We start from the raw sequence: 19495 nt of genomic DNA, 5'->3' as shown, positions 1-19495 counted from the left end.
ACAATCTCCCACCACGCTTAAAGGCACAGCCCACACTGTCGCATAGTGATGCGGGTGTGTTCTCCCAGGGATGCAGACGGCTTCGGACACAGCTTGCAGGTAGGAATATGATTTATTTAACGTATAAATCATACGATGAATAAACAAAAGACATACACGTAGCACAAAAGGCGAAACAAAAGGGCTAGCGTGGGAGCTAGTAAACCAAAATAGCCTAGCGTGAAAACTAGCAGCTAAGGAACATGAAATAAACGTCGTCATCAGTTGTATGGGAACAAACTAGGAAGCCAGACCGAGTGAGGCCAGGGCAAAGACTAAATAGCCCTCTGATTAGTGCCCGGGTTCAGGTGCGCGTCCCGAACACTAACCAGAGGCAGGTGAATGTAATCGGTTGACATGGCAACTGAAAACAAACAAAATCAAGGTGCAGAAAACACGTGACTCAAACATAAACAAACTATGATCCGGGCAGCGGATCGTAACAGTACCCCCCCCCCTTAAAGGACAGATTCCAGATGTCCCTTGACACAAAATAAAACTAGAACCCAAAAAACAAGAAACAGTTCAAGAGTCAAGGGAGGGCGGAGGGAGGATTTGGCGGTGGGTCGCCAGGCCACGTGTCCCCGAATCCACCGGGGAAGAGTCAGGTGGCGGCGGCGAGTGGAACGCTGCTGCCGCAGGCGAGGCGGGCGACCACGGAAAGGCCACATTCGTGGCTGCCGAGAAGGTGGGCGTGAGTGGCGCCAGAAGTTCAGCAGCCGGAGAGTTCTAAGTCTATGTCTCGGGTGTCGCTGCTGTTTGCGCCACTGGCGTCCATACACAAACCTCAGAGAGCGTCGCTTGCGCAGCCAGACCACTCAAGGTCGCTGAGACGACGATGAGGGCGAGGAAGGTGGCGGCGTCCTGGAAAAGCCCACCGGAGACGAGGAGAGAGCAGACGTCACCGTGGAAGCAGGTGGAAAAAAAAAAATCTTGCTCAATGACGTCATCAAAAGTGGGCGGAGTTACCTCTTCGGGGGGCGCCAATGAAATGACGTCATTGCTGCAGCTGTCCATGTGATGACAAACAGGTGCGTGTCGGGAACAAACGCGGCAGGTGAAAATAATAAGCAGCCATGGCAACAAACTCAGGTGTACAAAACAGGCACTCAAGGAGTCCAAAACTAACCAAAAAATAAAAGTATCTTGAAAACGTAAACAAAAAATATGATCCGGGCAGCGGATCATAACACACGCGCTCCTCTATTTATTTGGTTACATCACTGAGGCTGCTTCTGAAGGAAGGGGGGGGGGTAATTTCAGCAGCCCCAGTTAGACACAATATATGATTATTCAGAAATGCACATGTGCTGACACTCGTGATATCGCCCTGTCTCGGCTTTGTCTGCGTCACGGTACTCCATGTTCTGGACACAAACACTGATACGACACGACTCGCAATCCAAGATTGCAAGTTGTCTCTTTGCACGGATAGAAAAGCACAACTTCAGCACAATTGATAATAACTATAGCAACGGCCTTTAAGCGTAAGAGTTGTGTGATAACTTACACATAATTATTCTTACAGCATATCAAGAATATCCTTCATTTCAGACCCTTTCGGATTTTGCAATGTCGCAATTGAATCAGTTCACGCAAGTTCAACCATCACATTTGTCCCCGAGTGGCGATCAAGCGGTACGACGGTCCCATATATTCCATTAATTCCCATTAATTCCCATTAATTCCCATTAATTCCCATTAATTCATTCCCATTAATTTCCATATATTCCCATTAATTCCCATATAATCCCATTAATTCCCATATATTCCATTAATTCCCATATATTCCCATTAATTCCCATATATTCCCATTAATTCCCATATATTCCATTAATTCCCATATACTCCCATTAATTCCCATATATTCCCATTATTTCCCATATATTCCATTAATTCCCATAAATTCCCATATATTCCCATAAACTCCCATTAATTCCCATATATTCCCATTAATTCTCATATATTCCATTAATTCCCATAAATTCCCATTAGTTCCCATTAATTCCCATATATTCCCATTAATTCCATATATTCCATTAATTCCCATATAATCCCATTAATTCCCATAAATTCCCATTAATTCCCATTAATTCCCATATATCCCCATTAATTCCCATTAATTCCCATATATTCCCATATATTCCCATATAATCCCATTAATTCCCATATATTCCATTAATTCCCATTAATTCCCATATATCCCCATTAATTCCCATTAATTCCCATATATTCCCATATAATCCCATTAATTCCCATATATTCCATTAATTCCCATTAATTCCCATATATTCCCATTAATTCCCATTAATTCCCATTTATTCCCATTAATTCATTCCCATTAATTTCCATATATTCCCATTAATTCCCATATATTCCCATATAATCCCATTAATTCCCATATATTCCATTAATTCCCATATATTCCCATAAATTCCCATTAATTCCCATTAATTCCCATATATTCCATTAATTCCCATATACTCCCATTAATTCCCATAAATTCCCATATATTCCCATTATTTCCCATGTATTCCATTAATTCCCATAAATTCCCATATATTCCCATAAACTCCCATTAATTCCTATATACTCCCATTAATTCTCATATATTCCATTAATTCCCATAAATTCCCATTAGTTCCCATTAATTCCCATATATTCCCATTAATTCCCATATATTCCATTAATTCCCATATAATCCCATTAATTCCCATACATTCCCATTAATTCCCATAAATTCCCATTAATTCCCATATATCCCCATTAATTCCCATTAATTCCCATACATTCCCATATATTCCCATATAATCCCATTAATTCCCATATATTCCATTAATTCCCATTAATTCCCATACATTCCCATTAATTCCCATTAATTCCCATTTATTCCCATTAATTCCCATTAATTCCCATTTATTCCCATTATTCATTCCCATTAATTTCCATATATTCCCATTAATTCCCATATATTCCCATATAATCCCATTAATTCCCATATATTCCATTAATTCTCATATATTCCCATTAATTCCCATAAATTCCCATTAATTCCCATATATTCCATTAATTCCCATATACTCCCATTAATTCCCATAAATTCCCATTATTTCCCATATATTCCATTAATTCCCATAAATTCCCATATATTCCCATAAACTCCCATTAATTCCCATATATTCCCATTAATTCTCATATGTTCCATTAATTCCCATAAATTGCCATTAGTTCCCATTAATTCCCATATAATCCCATTAATTCCCATTAATTCCCATATATTCCATTAATTCCCATATAATCCCATTAATTCCCATAAATTCCCATTAATTCCCATAAATTCCCATTAATTCCCATATATCCCCATTAATTCCCATTAATTCCCATATATTCCCATATATTCCCATATAATCCCATTAATTCCCATATATTCCATTAATTCCCATGTATTACCATTAATTCCCATTAATTCCCATTTATTCCCATTAATGGACCAAAAAATATGCTCCGTCAGGTCAAGTCGTCAATCAATTAATTAATCAAAGTTGATTTATATAGCCCTTAATCACAAGTGTCTCAAATGTTTAACTCACATGTCTTCCACAGTGATATCCTTGAGAATTTGGCAGTAGTCGACGTTCCACACCGCCTGGTCGTCCCAGACTTTGGACGCCAGGAGAATGGCTCCCAGCACGATACGCTTCCAGTTGGCCGGGCCGATGTCGATCTCGGCGTAGGTCAGGAGCCTCTCCAAATACACCTTTCCCACAAAGATATGCACACAACTGGTAACACGTTTTAAAACCTCAGTCTCAATTACGATCGTTCTATATTGTGGCTTTGCCTTTTTAAGATTTTGTCGGGTGTGTATGAGAACTAGGGTTGCAAAAGTTCAAGTAGCAAATAGTAAATGAAAAGGTGTAGTTTCCTCTGCCTTCTGTTCTGCTCGCCATTCTGTTGTCATACAACAATGTAGCTTATAGTTTGATTTAGCATGCTGATTGACTGTTCATTTATTCATCTAGCCTATTTCTATTCATTTGTCCATCAGTAACATTATTCTACTTCAATTGTTTAGCTGACTATTTATATCTGCGTGTGGCATTGCATTAGTGTTTTACAAGAATAAATACATACAAAGAGAATAATGCCACGTACACCATCTGATGTGTGGAGACATTTCACCCCAACCATGTAGGCGGAAAGGCTGTGTACATTTGCTAATACTGTGCAAAGAGCGACGTCAAAAATGCAGCAGCATATAGACAAGTGCTCAATAATATATCAGTATTGGAATTCCCCATTAATGCCCATATATTCCCATTCATTCCCATATATTCCCATTAATTTCCATATATTCCCATTAATTACCATATATTCCCATTAATTCCCATATATTCCAATTAATTCCCATATATTCCCATTAATTCCCACATATTCCATTAATTCCCATAAATTCCCATATATTCCCATTAATTCCCATATATTCCATTAATTCCCATAAATTCCCATATATTCCCATTAATTCCCATAAACTCCCATTAATTCCCATATATTCCCATTAATTCTCATATATTCCATTAATTCCCATAAATTCCCATTAATTTCCATATATTCCCATTAATTCCCATATATTCCCATTAATTCCCAAATATTCCATTAATTCCCATTAATTCCCATATATTCCCATTAATTCCCATAAATTCACATAAATTCCCATTCATTCCCATATATTCCCATTAATTCCCATATATTCCCATATATTCCCATATAATCCCATTAATTCCCATATATTCCCATTAATTCCCATTTATTCCCATATATTCCCATTAATTCCCATATATTCCCATATAATCCCATTAATTCCCATATATTCCATTAATTCCGATATATTTCTATTAATTCCCATAAATTCCCATTAATTCCCATATATTCCATTAATTCCCATATATTCCATTAATTCCCATATACTCCCATTAATTCCCATATATTCCCATTATTTCCCATATATTCCATTAATTCCCATAAATTCCCATATATTCCCATAAACTCCCATTAATTCCCATATATTCCCATTAATTCTCATATATTCCATTAATTCCCATAAATTCCCATTAGTTCCCATTAATTCCCATATATTCCCATTAATTCCCATTAATTCCCATATATTCCATTAATTCCCATAAATTCCCATATATTCCCATTAATTCCCATATATTCCATTAATTCCCATTAATTCCCATATATTCCCGTTAATTCCCATAAATTCCCATAAATTCCCATTCATTCCTATATATTCCCATATATTCCCATATAATCCCATTAATTCCCATATATTCCATTAATTCCCATTTATTCCCATTAATTCCCATATATTCCCATTAATTCCCATATATTCCCATATAATCCCATTAATTCCCATATATTCCATTAATTCCGATATATTTCTATTAATTCCCATAAATTCCCATAAATTCCCATATATTCCATTAATTCCCATATATTCCATTAATTCCCATATACTCCCATTAATTCCCATAAATTCCCATTATTTCCCATATATTCCATTAATTCCCATAAATTCCCATATATTCCCATAAACTCCCATTAATTCCCATGTATTCCCATTAATTCTCATATATTCCATTCATTCCCATAAATTCCCATTAGTTTCCATTAATTCCCATATATTCCCATTAATTCCCATAAATTCCCATTAATTCCCATATATTCCATTAATTCCCATATATTCCATTAATTCCCATATACTCCCATTAATTCCCATAAATTCCCATATATTCCCATTATTTCCCATATATTCCATTAATTCCCATAAATTCCCATAAACTCCCATTAATTCCCATATATTCCCATTAATTCTCATATATTCCATTAATTCCCATAAATTCCCATTAGTTCCCATTAATTCCCATATATTCCCATTAATTCCCAAATATTCCCATTAATTCCCATGTATTCAATCAATCAATCAATCAATGTTTATTTATATAGCCCTAAATCACAAGTGTCTCAAAGGGCTGCACAAGCCACAACGACATCCTCGGTACAAAGCCCACATATATATTTGCTATATAATTCCCATAAATTCCCATCAATTCCCATAAATTCCCATTAATTCCCATATATTACCATTAATTCCCATATATTCCCATTAATTCCCATGGACCGTGTCCAACTTTGAATACTCAAAAAATGGTCAATATTTCCAAACTTCCCGAGCTTAACTTCCCGTGGTAAATGTCCACCCCTTTGCAACCTAATGAGAACATACTGGTACAGTATGTAATTAGCCAATAGTGGCTATTTGAAAAGACAATTATTATTTTTTTATTTTACTGATAAAAAGTCATTCTCCAGAGCTCCAACCTAGAATATTTCAATATCTCTTTCAATCTACACAAGTCTATCCATCCATGTATCAATATATCGTATTGTATCGATCTAATGGAAGGCGTGGTTGGGTAAACATGTGACATGCGCGCTCTCACCAATGTGACGATGGCACACTCGGCCGTGAGCTGTGCCGCACTGAAGAGCGTCCTTACGAAGCGATAAATCTGCTTCTGCTCAGGGTCGTGCTTGTCGTAGTCCGCAGGAATTTCAGACTTCTGCAAAGCAAACAATAGTGAAATGATTGGAGTGACACGCAAACGGCACGTCCTGAACAGACCCAAAGATGGTCTGTAGAACACAATTTGACCAAAGAACCACCACTACATCTTATGGAGACCACCAGAAAGTCTTTTAAATGGAGGAAAATAATCCTAAAATTACCCATTTAGGTCAATTGACTTGTGAGACAGCGCCCCCTCCTGGATTCATAGCTGCAGCAGATAGGAAGTGGTATAATGGCACTATTTCAGTTTAAAGATGGCTATTGTTTACATTTGAAGCAATATTGCTGGCAAATCAGTACATTTTAAACATTGCTGGTGCCTCAATGGTACACAAACTGTCATGTAAAACATGGAAATCTTACGCATTCAGTTTAAATCCCTGCTTTTTTATTTTTTTTTACAGAGTTTTGTGATATTCGAGTTGAACAGAAGAGTCATTTGAGTACTTAGGGCAGGGGTCGGTAACCCAAAATGTTGTAAGAGCAATATTGGACTAAAAATTTAAAAATATATAAGTGTTATAATGAAGGCAACACAGGATGTAAGTGTCTATATTAGCTATACTAGCCTACTATCAAAACGACTTTAAAAGTCTTATATAAGTGATATAATGAAGACAACACATGATGTAAGTGTCTATATTAGCCTACTATCAAAATGACTTTAAAAGTCTTATATAAGTGTTATAATGAAGACAACACATGATGTAAGTGTCGATATTAGCCTACTATCAAAATGACTTTAAAAGTCTTATATAAGTGTTATAATGAAGACAACACATGATGTAAGTGTCTATATTAGCCTACTATCAAAATGACTTTAAAAGTCTTATATAAGTGTTATAATGAAGACAACACATGATGTAAGTGTCGATATTAGCCTACTATCAAAATTACTTTAAAAGTCTTATATAAGTGATATAATGAAGACAACACATGATGTAAGTGTCTATATTAGCCTACTATCAAAATGACTTTAAAAGTCTTATATAAGTGTTATAATGAAGACAACACATGATGTAAGTGTCGATATTAGCCTACTATCAAAATGACTTTAAAAGTCTTACATCATGTGTTGTCTTCATTATAACACGTATATAAGTGTCTATATTAGCCTACTATCAAAATGACTTTAAGAGTCTTATATAAGTGTTATAATGAAGACAACACATGATGTAAGTGTCTATATTAGCCTACTATCAAAATGAGTTTAAAAGTCTTACATCATGTGTTGTCTTCATTATAACACGTATATAAGTGTCTATATTAGCCTACTATCAAAACGACTTTAAAAGTCTTATATAAGTGATATAATGAAGACAACACATGATGTAAGTGTCTATATTAGCCTACTATCAAAATGAGTTTAAAAGTCTTACATCATGTGTTGTCTTCATTATAACACGTATATAAGTGTCTATATTAGCCTACTATCAAAATGACTTTAAAAGTCTTATATAAGTGTTATAATGAAGACAACACATGATGTAAGTGTCTATATTAGCCTACTATCAAAATGACTTTAAAAGTCTTATATAATTGTTATAATGAAGACAACACATGATGTAAGTGTCTATATTAGCCTACTATCAAAATGACTTTAAAAGTCTTATATAAGTGTTATAATGAAGGCAACACATGATGTAAGTGTCTATATTAGCTATATTAGCCTACTATCAAAATGACTTTAAAAGTCTTATATAAGTGTTAAAATGAAGACAACACATGATGTAAGTGTCTGTATTAGCTATATTAGCCTACTATCAAAATGACTATGTGTAACGTTTGCTGTGGTCTGGAACAACATGGCGCACTAACAACTAACAGCCAATATTACATACAGATAATGTGTCATGAGACATGGAAATATAAATTAAATACACAGAAGAATACCAAGAAAAGTGCACTTGTTATTAGTGAGAATATACTCATAAATATACTCATAAATTAGTGAGAATATACTCATAAATATACTCATAAATTAGTGAGAATATACTCATAAATATACTCATAAATTAGTGAGAATATACTCATTTTAAGGTATTTTTTGGGTTTATTGAGGTTAGCTAATTTGACTTGTTTTGGAAAGTCTTGACAAGCCAAATGTTCTTGTTCTATTGGCAGATAATTGTCCTTAGTCCAAGTAAAATACCCCTCATTTGCAGTGTGGTTAGAGTGTCCGCCCTGAGATGGGTAGGTTGTGAGTTCAAACCCCGGCCGAGTCATACCAAAGACTATAAAAAAAATGGGCGCCATTACCTCCCTGCTTGGCACTCAGCATCAAAGGGTTGGAATTGGGGGTTAAATCACCAAAAATTATTCCCGGGCGCGGCCACCGCTGCTGCTCACTGCTCCCCTCACCTCCCAGGGGGTGAACAAGGGTGATGGGTCAAATGCAGAGGACAAATGTCACCACACCTAGTGTGTGTGTGACTATCATTGGTACTTTAACTTGAACTTTAATTCCCATATATTCCCATTAATTCCCATTTATTCCCATTCATTCCCATTAATTCCCATATATTCCCATTAATTCCCATATATTCCCATTAAGTCCCATATATTTCCATTAATTCCCATATATTCCCATATATTCCCATTAATTCCCATATATTTCCATTAATTCCCATATATTCCCACTAATTCTCATATATTCCCATTAATTCCTATTAATTCCCATATATTTCCATTAATTTCCATTAATTCCCATACATTTCCATTAATTCCCATATATTTCCATTAATTCCCATTAATTCCCATATATTCCTATTAATCCCCATAAATTTCCATTAATTCCCATATATTCCCATTAATTCCCATATATTCCTATTAATGCCCATAAACTTCCATTAATTCCCATATATTCCCATTAATTCCCATATATTCCCATTAATTCCCATATATTTCCATTAATTCCCATATATTCCCATTAATTCCCATTAATTCCCATATTTCCATTAATTCCCATATATTCCCATTAATTCCCATATATTCCCATTAATTCCTATTAATTCCCATATATTTCCATTAATTTCCATTAATTCCCATATATTCCCATTAATTCCCATTAATTCCCATTAATTCCCATATTTCCATTAATTCCCATTAATTCCCATTAATTCCCATATATTCCCATTAATTCCCATTAATTCCCATATATTTCCATTAATTCCCATTAATTCCCCTATATTCCCATTAATTCCCATATATTTCCATTAATTCCCATTAATTCCTATTAATTGCCATATATTCCCATTAATTCTCATATATTCCCATTAATTCCCATATATTTCCATTAATTCCCATTAATTCCTATTAATTCCCATATATTTCCATTAATTTCCATTAATTCCTATTAATTCCCATATATTTCCATTAATTCCCATTAATTCCCATATATTTCCATTAATTCCCATTAATTCCCATATATTCCTATTAATCCCCATAAATTTCCATTAATTCCCATATATTCCCATTAATTACCATATATTCCTATTAATGCCCATAAACTTCCATTAATTCCCATATATTCCCATTAATTCCCATATATTCCCATTAATTCCCATATATTTCCATTAATTCCCATTAATTCCCATTAATTCCCATATTTCCATTAATTCCCATATATTCCCATTAATTCCCATATATTCCCATTAATTCTCATATATTCCCATTAATTCCTATTAATTCCCATATATTTCCATTAATTTCCATTAATTACCATTAATTCCCATATATTCCCATTAATTCCCATTAATTCCCATTAATTCCCATATTTCCATTAATTCCCATATATTCCCATTAATTCCCATTAATTCCCATATATTCCCATTAATTCCCATATATTTCCATTAATTCCCATTAATTCCCATATATTCCCATTAATTCCCATATATTTCCATTAATTCCCATTAATTCCTATTAATTGCCATATATTCCCATTAATTCTCATATATTCCCATTAATTCCCATATATTTCCATTAATTCCCATTAATTGCCATATATTTCCATTAATTCCCATTAATTCCCATATATTCCTATTAATCCCCATAAACTTCCATTAATTCCCATATATTCCCATTAATTCCCATATATTCCTAGTAATCCCCATAAACTTCCATTAATTCCCATATATTCCCATTAATTCCCATATATATCCATTAATTCCCATATATTTCCATTAATTCCTATATATTCCCATTAATTCCCATATATTTCCGTTAATTCCCATTAATTCCCATATATTCCCATTAACTCCCATATATTCCCATTAATTCCTATTAATTCCCATATATTTCCATTAATTCCCATTAATTCCTATTAATTCCCATATATTTCCATTAATTCCCATATATTCTCATTAATTCCCATATATTTCCATTAATTCCCATTAATTCCCATATAGTTCCATTAATTCCCATATATTCCCATTAATTCTCATATATCCCCATTAATTCCCATATATTATCATTAATTCCCATTAATTGTGTGCGTGTAACAATCATTGGTACTTGGTTAAAATATTCCAGTGTGTGTAAGTACATTTTAAACAATAATGATAATTTTGGTCACAATAACCGTGATATGAAATGTTCACATCGTTACATCGTCCACGCCCCTCAAATGAAAAAGGGTTGAACTCTGGTTTGGACGTTGAAGAGGATTACGAACTTACCGAAAGCGGATGCAGCTTCTCATCAAAAATGTCTAACGTCATTCTTCCATCCACCTCTCTGTAATGAAAGAGAGCCAGGACTCGATATTAACCTCCGCTTCCTATTTTTGGCGGATTCCTTTGCATTAAACTTGTAAATCTTAAACCAATTAAGAAGATGTTTCTTACCTGTTTCGTATGTGATAGAATATTGCCAGGGCTACGCTGTGAACACACAAGACCACCGACTTAAAAGGTGAATGTCTCAAAATGTCAAAACAAGGACGGGGGTTTACCATTTAATGGTGTATTTGAGGTTGGGCTGACTGACGGTGCTCTCGTCGAGGAATATGGTGGAACACGAGCTGTACTTTCTTCTCAACGGGCCCCGGTGATGCTGTAGTGGACATGAAGAAGAATAGGTTCAAAATGACCTCGTCAAAAGACCCGCAGAGGTGTTACAAAAGACCAAACGGTGCAACTTGCCACCAGTGTTGGGCCTAACGCGTTACTTTGTAACGCATTACTGTAACCGCGTTATTTTCGGCGGTAACTAGTAGTCAAATGCGTTATTTTTTATATTCAGTAACTCAGTTACCGTTACTACATGATGCGTTACTGCGTTATTTTACGTTATTTTTTATATAGTATCGGCTAGAAACTGAGAAGATCTGAGTGTGTGGTGTGTGTGTGTGGGGGGGGGCGTGTCTGTGTTTACTAACAAGACATGGCGAAGTCGAAGCCGAGTTTCTTAACATGGAGATATTCTCACTACTTTTCTTTTGTCGAGCACAAAGAAAAGAACCTTTTAGTTCAAATGTAAGTTGTGTCTTGGATCAAAAACAGCAATTCAAATCTGCTGAAACAGCTACAAAAGCAACATGTTTCGATGATGCGAGTAAAGACACAGCGGCTGGATTTTAACAGAGGGACTGCTAGCCAGGACAACATTGATAGAGAGCCATTGCAGCGTATGTGCTACACTCTTAGAAATAAAAGTGCTAAGTAGAACCATATATGGTTCTTCGGCTCGTCCTCATAGGAGAACCCTTTTTGGCTCCAGGTAGAACCTTTTTATAAAGGTTCCACCTGGAACCCTTTTGGAGGGTTCTACCTAGAACTGTGTGTGTAAGGTTCCACCCAGAACCCCCCATGAGAGGTTCTACAAAGAACCCACGCAGGGAGTTCCACTAAGAACCCTTTCGTATTTCAAGGGTTTCATCTAGTACCCACACAGGGAGTTCCACTAAGAACCCTTTTGTATTTTAAGACTTTCATCTAGAACCCACGCAGGGAGTTCCACTAAGAACCCTTTCGTATTTCAAGGGTTTCATCTAGAACCCACACAGGGAGTTCCACTAAGAACCCTTTTGTATTTCAAGACTTTCATCTAGAACCCACGCAGGGAGTTCCACTGAGAACCCTTTCGTATTTCAAGGGTTTCATCTAGAACCCACACAGGGAGTTCCACTAAGAACCCTTTCGTTTGTCAAGGGTTTCATCTAGAACCTATGCAGGGAGTTCCACTAAGAACCCTTTCATGTTTCAAGGGTTTCATCTAGAACCCACACAGGGAGTTCCACAAAGAACTCTTTCATGTTTCAAGGGTTTCATCTAGATCTGACACAGGGGGTTCTAAAAACATCCCTTTTCAAAGGTTTTCACTGATAACCTTCTTGTCTTCTGAGGGTTCTATAAAGAACCATATTGTATTCTACAGATCAGTTTAGTTCATATTATATTGTGGTCATTTATCATGTTGACATTGAACAAACATTCAAAACATTTTAATGAGAAAAACATTTATTTAAAGATAGGCACCATTATTGGCAAATGTTATCAGGAAGTATGTCCCTGGTGACACAGGATCTTACCCATGCTTTCAACAATCCCTGAAGAACTCTTTCTTCCAAAAACGGTTCTCTGGATCAAAATAGTTCTTACTGGAACCCTTAGTGTTAGTGAGAACCCTTTTAAAACCAATTATTCAGAAAAGGGGGTTTAAAGGGTTCTCTGGATCAAAATGGTTCTTACTGGAACCATTAGCGTTACCAAGAACCCTTGAAAAACCCTTTCTTCGGGAAAGGGTTTTTCAGAAGCAAATGGTTCCAGTTAGAACCTCAGCCCTTGTAGAAGAACCCTTTTAGAACCCTTATTTCTAAGACACGCAGGCTATTTCTACAGTGGGGTCACCCGATTTCTGGCAGCTGGACACAGTGGACAGTGGAAACATGGAAAGCAAGCTAAAGAAAACACTCCAAACTGCCTCTGCTCATCATTCATCACACACACTCTGTCAATTCTCTTACATACTATTTCATTCTAGACTTCTAGAGTGTTTGATTATCACATCACTCTAAATGTATAGACTATAAAGTTCACAAACATAAAGAGGGATCCTAGTGGGCCAGGCCAATCTTTCCTTTTCTCTACATTAAAACTGGGGAAATGTGTAGAGTATTCCGGGCTTCAGTACAGTGTTGTTCTCATGAAGACATGATTTTATTTCACAATTCCTTGAGAGAGAAAAACCGCCTGGTTAGGCATGTGTATAGCAGTATGTGTGCTGTATATAGTGACATGACATATAAGTAACTGAGTTACTTTTGAAATAAAGTAACTAGTAACTGTAACTAGTTACTGGTTTTCAGTAACTAACCCAACACTGCTTGCCACTAAAAAAAGGACAAAAGAAATTGCTCGCCACATGAGGAAACAACGATGATGTGTACAGTGGTACCTTGGTTTTTGGATTCAACACTTGTTTTTCTCAGACATTTTCACCAAAATAGTCTTCAATCCATCTCATTTCCCATTGCTTTCTGCATGGAAAGGAATGCATTCTGGAGAAAATGCTTTTTGTTTATAATTTGGTTCTGATGAATTAGTTTGACATGATTTATTCTGCGTAAAATGTTCATCCAATTCAGTTTTTTGGAGGAGCGAAACCCGAGGCACCACTGCAGTGTGAAGGACGGAGGCACGATGGGACATCTTTACCTTGTTTTCCGAAATGTGTGTGAACTTGCAACACATAAAGAGGCAACCATTACCATTTGTGCACGCTTTGAAATAAGAAACATTTATTGTTATTCCATCCATCCATCTTCTTCCGCTTATCCGAGGTCGGGTCGCGCGGGCAGCAGCCTAGGCAGGGAAGCCCAGACTTCTCTCTCCCCAGCCACTTCGTCCAGCTCTTCCTGTGGGACCCCGAGGCGTTCCCAGGCCAGCCGGGAGACATAGTCTTCCCAACGTGTCCTGGGTCTTCCCCGCGGCCTCCTACCGGTCGGACGTGCCCTAAACACCTCCCTAGGGAGGCGTTCGGGTGGCATCCTGACCAGATGCCCGAACCACCTCATCTGGCTCCTCTCGATGTGGAGGAGCAGCGGCTTTACTTTGAGCTCCTCCCGGATGGCAGAGCTTCTCACCCTATCTCTAAGGGAGAGCCCCGCCACTCGGCGGAGGAAACTCATTTCGGCCGCTTGTACCCGTGATCTTGTCCTTTCGGTCATAACCCAAAGCTCATGACCATAGGTGAGGATGGGAACGTAGATCGACCGGTAAATTGAGAGCTTTGCCTTCCGGCTCAGCTCCTTCTTCACCACAACGGACCGATACAGCGTCCGCATTACTGAAGACGCCGCACCGATCCGCCTGTCGATCTCACGATCCACTCTTCCCCCACTCGTGAACAAGACTCCGAGGTACTTGAACTCCTCCACTTGGGGCAAGATCTCCTCCCCAACCCGGAGATGGCACTCCACCCTTTTCCGGGCGAGAACCATGGACTCGGATTTGGAGGTGCTGATTCTCATCCCAGTCGCTTCACACTCGGCTGCGAACCGATCCAGTGAGAGCTGAAGATCCTGGCCAGATGAAGCCATCAGGACCACATCATCTGCAAAAAGCAGAGACCTAATCCTGCAGCCACCAAACCAGATCCCCTCAACGCCTTGACTGCGCCTAGAAATTCTGTCCATAAAAGTTATGAACAGAATCGGTGACAAAGGGCAGCCTTGGCGGAGTCCAACCCTCACTGGAAACGTGTCCGACTTACTACCGGCAATGCGGACCAAGCTCTGGCACTGATCATACAGGGAGCGGACTGCCACAATCAGACAGTCCGATACCCCATACTCTCTGAGCACTCCCCACAGGACTTCCCGAGGGACACGGTCGAATGCCTTCTCCAAGTCCACAAAGCACATGTAGACTGGTCGGGCAAACTCCCATGCACCCTCAAGGACCCTGCTGAGAGTATAGAGCTGGTCCACAGTTCCACGACCAGGACGAAAACCACACTGTTCCTCCTGAATCCGAGGTTGGACTATCCGGCGTAGCCTCCTCTCCAGTACACCTGAATAGACCTTTATTGTTATTCCGTGATAACAAAAGTCTGTTTATTATGAGCGAGTCAAAACAAGGCAATGTTCATTTAAAGTTGTTGACACGTTCAAATACTTACATGATTGATGTAAAGGCTCTTCCTCTTTTCTCGAACTATAAGAAACAAAAAGGGAAAAGGCGAGGACAGGTCAGGTCAGTGTCATTGCAGTACAACTATTTGACCAGCAGAGGCCAGTATTGTTCCATGGATTCTCCTAGCCTCCTTTTTAAAATACAGTACAGCCACAATCTCTTCTTATCATCCAGCAGCAGAATAAATAAAGCAAGCTGTGTCTGTAAATAGCATTTTTGCAAGTCAAATGCCTGCAAAAGACTTTGATTTAAGCGGTGTGTTCATTCAAGTTACTCAACTTCATTCAGCCGACACGCAGTCATTATTTAATTCTAGGCTACGTATCATTTATAACGCTAATATTGCTCAATGAATGTTACAGTTTATACTCTTCAAATAACAAGTGTCGAGTGAAACTCCAAAAATCTGAATATTATGCAAAAAGTTTGTTCATGTCAGCAATTTCATCAAACTGTTTTTCAACACCAAAACATTTAAATGTAAATAGACTGAAAATCAGCCCAAATAAAATATATATATATACCGTATTTTCCGCACTATTAGCCGCACCTAAAAACCACAAATTTACTCAAAAGCTGACAGTGCGGCTTTTAACCCGGTGCGCTTTATATATGGATAAATATTAAGATTCATTTTCATAAAGTTTCGTTCTCGCAACTTCGGTAAACAGCCGCCATCTTTTTTCCCGGTAGAGCAGGAAGCGCTTCTTCTTCTACGCAAGCAACCGCCAAGGTAAGCACCCGCCCCCATAGAACAGGAAGCGCTTCTTCTTGTACTGTAAGCAACCACCCGCCCCCGGAAGAAGAAGAAGCGCGCGGTGCATGCTGGGATATGTGACGTTTCATTTCCATTTGTGTGTTTATGTAAAGACCCCAAAATGGCTCCTATTAAGTGTGTTGTCTGTCTAATTATAAATAATGCAGACGAGGCGTGTTAACTGAGTTCTCAACGTTTACTCACAGCGTGCTCATAACCACATTCTAACTGCCAGCATACAACAACGCTTCTCAGGGCTACCGCGCATGCTCAAAACTATCGTTGCATGCTGGGTAGTGTAGTTGTTATATTTGCTAGCTCATAACATCACATTAAAAGACACGCTTACGCGCTTAATTCAATACTCGCCGTCATTCCGGGTGGATTGACAAAAGACCTCCAGCCGCTAGATATTGGTGTCAACAGGGCATTCGAAGCTAGACTGCTAACTGCGTGGGAACAATGGATGACAGAAGGCGAACACACCTTCACTAAGACAGGGAGACAGCGCCAGACGACGCCAACATCTGCCAGTGGATCGTAAATGCCTGGGCAGATATTTCGGTCACAACTGTGGTCCGAGCTTTCCGGAAGGCAGGATTCACAGAACTGCTGGATAACAGTGACACTGACTCCGATGACTTCGACGAGACGGAATCGGCCATTTTGGATCTCACATTTGCCCAACTTTTCACTTCGGACACCGAAGACGAAGGATTTACGAATGAAGAATAACTTCAGAAAGTGAGCGCTATGTTTATTTTGTGTGTTGTGACATTAACGTTCGAGCAACATTATGTTGCTATTGCTCTGCACTATTTTGAATTTTACTATGTTTGTGATTGCACATTTGCGTACATTTTGGGACAGAGTTGTTAGAACGCTGGTTTTCAATATATTATTAAAGTTTGACTGACCTATCTGACTGTTTTTTTGACATTCCCTTTAGCGCAGTGTAGGCGCGGCTTATAGTCCGGGGCGGCTTATTGGTGGACAAAGTTATGAAATATGCCATTCATTGAAGGTGCGGCTAATAATCCGGTGCGCCTTATAGTGCGGAAAATACGGTATATATATATATACATACAGTGGGGCAAAAAAGTATTTAGTCAGCCACCAGTTATGTAAGTTCTCCCACTTAAAATGATGACAGAGGTCTGTCATTTTCATCTTAGGTACACTTCAACTGTGAGAGACAGAATGTGAAAAAAAATCCAGGAATTCACATTGTAGGATTTTTAAAGAATTTATTTGTAAATGATGGTGGAAAATAAGTATTTGGTCAATAACAAAAATTCAACTCAATACTTTGTAATATAACCTTTGTTGGCAATAACAGAGGTCAAACGATTACTATAGGTCTTTACCAGGTTTGCACACACAGTAGCTGGTATTTTGGCCCATTCCTCCATGCAGATCTTCTCGAGAGCAGTGATGTTTTGGGGCTGTCGCCGAACAACACGGACTTTCAACTCCCTCCGCAGATTTTCTATGGGGTTGAGGTCTGGAGACTGGCTAGGCCACTCCAGGACTTTCAAATGCTTCTTACGGAGCCACTCCTTCGTTGCCCGGGCGGTGTGTTTGGGATCATTGTCATGCTGGAAGACCCAGCCACGTTTCATCTTCAAAGCTCTCACTGATGGAAGGAGGTTTTGGCTCAAAATCTCACGATACATGGCCCCATTCATTCTATCCTTAACACGGATCAGTCGGCCTGTCCCCTTAGCAGAAAAACAGCCCCAAAGCATGATGTTTCCACCCCCATGCTTCACAGTAGGTATGGTGTTCTTGGGATGCAACTCAGTATTCTTCTTCCTCCAAACACGACGAGTTGAGTTTATACCAAAAAGTTCTATTTTGGTTTCATCTGACCACATGACATTCTCCCAATCCTCTGCTGTATCATCCATGTACTCTCTGGCAAACTTCAGAGGGGCCTGGACATGCACTGGTTTAAGCAGGGGGACACGTCTGGCACTGCAGGATTTGATTCCCTGTCGGCGTAGTGTGTTACTGATGGCAACCTTTGTTACTTTGGTCCCAGCTCTCTGCAGGTCATTCACCAGGTCCCCTCGTAATGTTCTGGGATTTTTGCTCACCGTTCTCATGATCATTTTGACCCCACGGGATGAGATCTTGCGTGGAGCCCCAGATCGAGGGAGATTATCAGTGGTCTTGTATGTCTTCCATTTTCTGATAATTGCTCCCACAGTTGATTTTTTCACACCAAGCTGCTTGCCTATTGTAGATTCACTCCTCACAGTCTGGTGCAGGTCTACAATTATTTTCCTGGTGTCCTTCGACAGCTCTTTGGTCTTGGCCATAGTGGAGTTTGGAGTCTGACTGTTTGAGGCTGTGGACAGGTGTCTTTTATACAGATAACCAGTTCAAACAGGTGCCATTAATACAGGTAACGAGTGGAGGACAGAAGAGCTTCTTAAAGAAGAAGTTACAGGTCTGTGAGAGCCAGAGATCTTCCTTTGAAGTGACCAAATACTTATTTTCCACCATAATTTACAAATAAATTCTTTAAAATTCCTACAATGTGAATTCCTGGATTTTTTTTCACATTCTGTCTCTCACAGTTGAAGTGTACCTATGATGAAAATGACAGACCTCTGTCTTCATTTTAAGTGGGAGAACTTGCACAATCGGTGGCTGACTAAATACTTTTTTGCCCCACTGTATATATATATATATATATATATATATATATATATATATATATATATATATATATATATATATATATATATATATATATATTAGAGATGCGCGGTATGTGGGCACAACCGCGGAGTCCGCGGATTATCCGCGGATCGGGCGGATGAAATTTTAAAAAATTAGATTTTATCCGCGGGTCGGGTCGGGCGGTTGAAATAAAAAAAAATTAGATTTTAAATAGATTCAGGCGGGTGGCAGTTAAACCAA

At 38.3% G+C, this 19495-nt stretch overlaps 1 protein-coding gene across 4 annotated transcripts in view; it reads right to left on the bottom strand.

Annotated features, from left to right (window-relative positions):
• The window catches only part of ccny (cyclin Y), an 86433-nt gene that overhangs the window by 8448 nt on the left and 58490 nt on the right, over positions 1-19495 (bottom strand). For 2 of the 4 annotated variants that reach the window (XM_061964868.2, XM_061964869.2), the window contains 7 exons: positions 15794-15828; positions 14329-14352; positions 11625-11725; positions 11518-11553; positions 11350-11407; positions 6546-6665; positions 3630-3796 (listed from right to left, as the gene is read on the bottom strand). In XM_061964868.2, coding sequence (XP_061820852.1) covers positions 3630-3796; positions 6546-6665; positions 11350-11407; positions 11518-11553; positions 11625-11725; positions 14329-14352; positions 15794-15828 — 541 coding nt within the window. The remainder of the gene's footprint in view (positions 1-3629; positions 3797-6545; positions 6666-11349; positions 11408-11517; positions 11554-11624; positions 11726-14328; positions 14353-15793; positions 15829-19495) is intronic. The other 2 variants (XM_061964870.2, XM_061964871.2) reach the window with 1 other exon arrangement.

Source organism: Nerophis lumbriciformis, linkage group LG07 (assembly GCF_033978685.3).
Source record: "Nerophis lumbriciformis linkage group LG07, RoL_Nlum_v2.1, whole genome shotgun sequence".
Taxonomy (NCBI): Eukaryota; Metazoa; Chordata; class Actinopteri; order Syngnathiformes; family Syngnathidae; genus Nerophis; species Nerophis lumbriciformis.
This window is presented reverse-complemented; position numbering and strand designations above follow the sequence as displayed.